Source organism: Oryzias melastigma, linkage group LG23 (genome assembly GCF_002922805.2).
Source record: "Oryzias melastigma strain HK-1 linkage group LG23, ASM292280v2, whole genome shotgun sequence".
Classification (NCBI taxonomy): Eukaryota; Metazoa; Chordata; class Actinopteri; order Beloniformes; family Adrianichthyidae; genus Oryzias; species Oryzias melastigma.
Genome location: NC_050534.1, coordinates 347,173 through 352,363, shown reverse-complemented (window position 1 = coordinate 352,363; position 5,191 = coordinate 347,173). Strand labels below are relative to the sequence as shown.

Genomic DNA, 5,191 nt, shown 5'->3' with positions numbered 1-5,191 from the left:
AAGCAAAAGTTTGTGGCCCTAAAACTTCCTTATTTGTCCAGAGGTAAAGAGGACAGCTTTGTTTTTGACAGAGGTCCCGTCCCCAGCGCGGGATGACGAAGGGTCAGCCCCATCAGGCCGGCTGATGACAACGCTGACGAAGACGGTGATGAGGATTGTGACGTCCGAGGGCTGCACTCGTGTTTGTGGGGATAGAAAAAAAATTCAATGTATAGGAGAGCATCTCTGAAACCACCACCGCCCCCTTTGATGTAAATCAAATGTCTATATTTGGAGGGAGCTGATGTCACAAGTGGTTTGAGCAGAGCGCCTATAACTGTTGGAGCGGGCTCATGTGGCAGACCGACAGCGCTGGGCTGCTGAGGTGACAGACTGGGAGAGCACAACACTAGGTAAGCACTTTTTTATCCAGTGCTTGACTATAGATGTTAGATGGAAAAAGTATCTTTTAAATTAATAATCTCTTATTTGATCAAGATTCAGATCTGAAAAAAAGCAAAGCAGGGTTTTAATTTGAAAGTCTCAGGATTACAGGAGAATCCATCTAAAATTACATATTTTATTTTTAGTTATTAGAAATACGCTTTTGAAATTAAAATCAACAGTTGTATATTTTATTAATTTATTTATTTTATATAGATAGCTTTTATTGTAAAAAAAAAATTTCTCCATTTTTTCTTGATTTTTACATTAAAACATATTCAAATATTCATCTTATTTATGAAGTTTTTAAGGTGAAAAAGCAAAGATAAATAAATTATAGATCAAAGGAATTTAAATAAAGATAATTTTTGCAGAATTTTTGTTCTTTTTTTCTAATTTATTTTGTTCATTTCGAACATCTAATAAAAAAATATTAGAAATCGGATTTGACATTCAAAGATGTTTGACAATGTGAATTTTGACCATTCAAAGCCCTCTTTGTGGCCATCTGTGTTAATGCAGGCACCCCTCCGGACCCGCATCATGTATCACCTGAGGGTGCACAGGCTTCTTCTCCTGGTGCTTCTGTTTCTGCGCTGCATTGTTGCTGCTCCAAACCACCGGTGAGTTCAAAAAAGAGCGTCCATAAATTCTGCACAGATAACGGAGGTGGGGGTAAATGATGCTTGTCTTTGGAAAAGTGCTTCAATTTGGGGACAGGTGGCTAAGTGGCCACTTTCTCCTCTTTCTCCTGGGGCCGCTGGATGCTGTGAAGTGGGTGTCATCAGTGTGAAACGGTTTGGCCTTTCCCCTCCCCCTTTCTTGTTAACCAGGTACTTCAGTACCGGATTGTCCTTCGAGCAGGAACACCTTCCCCCGGAAAGCGAGGACTGGTCTCTTCCCGAGCTCATTGCTAACCCGTTTCTCAGACTGTTGGGCCCACGGACACAAAGAGAGCTCACGCCAACAAACAGGTAGCTGTTCTTCAAAAACACCCGATCCATCCATTTTGTCCCTTTTGGGGTCACGGGGCAGCTGGAGCCTGACCCGGCCTCTTGTGGGTGAAGGCAGGACACACCCAGATCACATTCACACCTAGGAACCATTTAGAGTCACCATTGAACCTCTGAAGCATGTTTTGGACGGTGGGAGGAAGCCAGAGAAAATCTGCACATGTATGGGAGAACATGCAAACTCCACACAGAGAGGTCCCAGTTGGTGGTTCTGTATCAGGTCCACCAGCCGGGACTTGAACCTTCTTGCTGTGAGACGTGCGCTAACCACTGCACCACCGTGCCCTTCTGCTCAAATAGCAGATCCTTTGAAATGTGACAAATGGTTTTGGCAGGACAGTTCAGACGGCTTTTATAGAGAGGATAACTCATCTATCATTCCTTTTTTCAACGACAACAATTCAAAGAATGAAGAAATAGTTGATAATGAATTGTTTCTAATGGAAGGTTCTTGACCGACCTTTCTTTTCTTCTCTTGTTTTCTTATAATAATGACGATGTCTCATGATAACATCTGCCTTTCTGTTTTACTGCTATTTTCTCATGATAATGGCCTCCATTGTCTCATTATCACGAGAAAACAAGTAGGAGATAGTATTTCTCGTTAGCTTGAGAACACTGAAAACTGTATTTTCATTGGTGATGCTTATAAACATGGACAAAACCCATCATGCATCATTCTGTAACCATGATCCCTTTTCTGGTCACAACTGCAGAATCACTGACCTGCAGCCGCCTGCGCAGCTGCAGCCGGACCAACCTTCCCCTCAATGACTGATCTGTTTATGACCAACAACATCAGCGCAATCTCTGCCAGAGTTAGACCAGGATTAAAGCGATCAATAAGAAATGGATCTTCGTTGTTCTGCTGCGTATCGTAGAAAAATGAAGACGAGTAAATTCTTCATCAATCACGACATAATGACATTTGATATTACATGGTAACAGCATCTACTGTCTCGCTATCGAAAAAAACTTATGTTATCACAAAGAAACAAAGCGAGGTGGGTCATTCGTGACTTCTACACGTTATAAGGTTTTAGACCTTGTAGAAAGCGTGTGGATCATATTTGAGAGTGGGAAAATAGTGATTTTTTACTGAACACTCATGTCTAACCCAACGTGTCATCGTTGATAAATCTCCTATAAAAATGTAACTGCAATAATCTTTGTGGATTTTTTACAAGAAAAAAAAATATAGATTCCATAATATTTGAATTTTCTGTCAATTCTTGTATCTAGTGGATTAATGGATTCATGAAAAGTGGATTTACAGGATTAATGTTTGTGTTTTTTCTTCCAGTCATCACTTAGAGAAAAGAAAGTGCAACACAGCCACTTGTGTCACTCAAAGGTTAGCAGACTTCCTGGTTCGCTCCAGCAACACCATCGGAACCGTCTACGTCCCCACCAATGTGGGCTCTGCCACGTACGGGAAGAGGGGCCTACGGCAGCCCCCCACCTACCTGTCTCTCTAGTGACGCTCTTTCTGTGCATTTGATGGTGAAAATAATCCGTTTTTGTGGTTCATTTTAAAACTTGAGCAACAGTGCCTTTATTTTAAACCAGTCATGTTTGTTCTTTCTCAGCTGGTTTGTAGTGATGACGTTTTTTCACAACAGCATGAAGGAAATGCAAAGAAAAAAAATCAGAACTGATTGTAACATATTTAAATAAAATGAAAAAATGTAAAGCCATTGTAGATAAATGCATTTGTTGTTTTGATAATAAAATGTAAAAAGTATTTGTGTTTAAATTCTATATTTAAAGTCATCATTAGAGCTGTTGAACCAGAATTTTTGGGGTGACTTACATGTACAAATTCTTTGAAAAAATGCTCCCTTGTCTTGATCAACTTAGACTTTGCTGGTATTTATCTGTAGAAAATCAAATCTAACCTTCGTCCTGGGGCTAAATACTACAACTAAATGCTGCTTAGTTGCAGATATGAAGCAACATTAATGAAAAAAATCCTGACTTCATAGAAATGTTTCAGAATAGCTTTAAAAACTCAAAAAAGCGACTTTAGCTTGATCTCTGATACTTCCATGCTCAAACTCCCTCTAAACAGACGGGAAATTTAAGCTTCAAGGTAAATGAAATAATGACATATGTTCAAATCTCAAGAATAGATCCTTACACACATTTGTTTTTGTGTAAAGTTTGACTTTTCATCAGGAAAGTTCAGAGAAAACTTTTCTTTTCTACACTCTGCCTCTAGTGGTCTTTTGTGGAACAGCAACATATGGTTCTTCCTGATTCTACTCGTGTCAGTAGAGTCTAAAATAGGGAAGTGATACACAAGTACAGGGAAACTTAATTTAAGTGATAAATGTAAAAAAGGTTACTCTAAAAAACATATTCGACCAGGTTACATTCATTATACATTTAAATTGTTTGGAAATTGCTCAATTATTTTAGATATTAGTTAGTGTCTAAAACTAATTAATTTGAATCACAGGACCCAATTTTTGTCAGCAGCAATTACAATGTTCACTCATTCACTCATTCATTCATTCAAAAAACATAAAATTCGACTTTGAGAACAAAAACATCCCCAAAACTATAACAGGTCACCTATCAAATAAATTGTTTTTAAAGTAGCATGGAGTTCATGCTGTCTTCTGTTGTCCCAAGACAACTGTCATGTGCATTCAAAACTGTAAGTCCAGAATGCCGTTTTGGCTAAAGCCAAGACCAGGAGTCTGCAACCTGCAGCTCCAGATCCACATGTGTCTCTTTTATCTCTCCATGGTGGCTCCTTGGACAAACATAAAATAATTCATGGAGACTGCTGATCCAGACATGTCGACCGTCAGAGTCAGCAGCTCCTGATAATGAAAACAAATAAACAAAGCCTGAAAACTAAGACTACCAAGACCCAACCCCAAACTAAAATAGCAAAACCCAGCAGAGTAAGACTGTAGAGGAGAAAGAGGGGAAAATAACAAAAAAAAAGAAAATAAAAATAAAATGATCCATGATTTAATGATTTAAAGTTAATTATCATTTATTTGATTTAGTTTAGTTAAATATATAAATCGATGTCTGAGGTTCACATAGATGATAAACTATGTAGGTTTTTACATCCTGTTGACCTGAAGACATCTTGTATGAGACGTATCGTCTTGTATCAAGACCACTGACTGTTCTAATATCAATGATCAAGAGAGAGTAACAGGAGCAGAAAAAGGACTTCAGCTGCAGCAAGCTACCAGTACCGGGGCGTTAGCGGCAGCAGAGACCCTCGTGGGGTAGGACTGCCCCGTCCAGTACATCCAGCTGGTCCAGTGCAGGGGTGCTCCTCATGTAGATGGATGTGAGGATAGATCGCAGACAATTAAGAATAGAAGAATTCATATATCTTGGGGAAAAATCTTTAAGACAGCAAACAATTCTGAGCTCAAACTGCTTGTGTGGCGACAGAAGTTTGACTCGTTCTTATTCCAAAGAACTGAGTTCCACTCTTGCTTTGACACATTTTTTAAATATATAATGTTGCTTCTCACTAGGAAAGAAGAATACATGATTTTTGGAAACTTATTTGAAAAAGGATTAAAACATTAACTATTAAACAAAGGGTTTAATTAACTAGATTTATTTGTGTTAACTAAGTATTACTAAAAATAAACTCATGTCTATAAATAAAGTAAATTATAATGATGTTCTCCTCCTTGAACCACCACCTTAACGTGGTGGAGGGGTTTGAGTGCTTGAGTGATCTCAGGAGCTAAGCTGTCGGGGGCTTTTGCCCC

The 5,191-nt window shown here is 38.8% G+C and overlaps 1 protein-coding gene across 1 annotated transcript; it reads left to right on the top strand.

The window, feature by feature from the left end:
- LOC112160250 (skin calcitonin gene-related peptide) lies at positions 1-3,180 on the top strand. Its single transcript, XM_024294659.2, has 4 exons — positions 1-392; positions 946-1,046; positions 1,257-1,397; positions 2,740-3,180. The coding sequence occupies exons 2-4, from the start codon at positions 967-969 to the stop codon at positions 2,912-2,914; spliced, it is 396 nt and encodes a 131-aa protein (XP_024150427.1). The 5' UTR covers positions 1-392; positions 946-966; the 3' UTR covers positions 2,915-3,180.
- Positions 3,181-5,191: the final 2,011 nt, after the last annotated feature.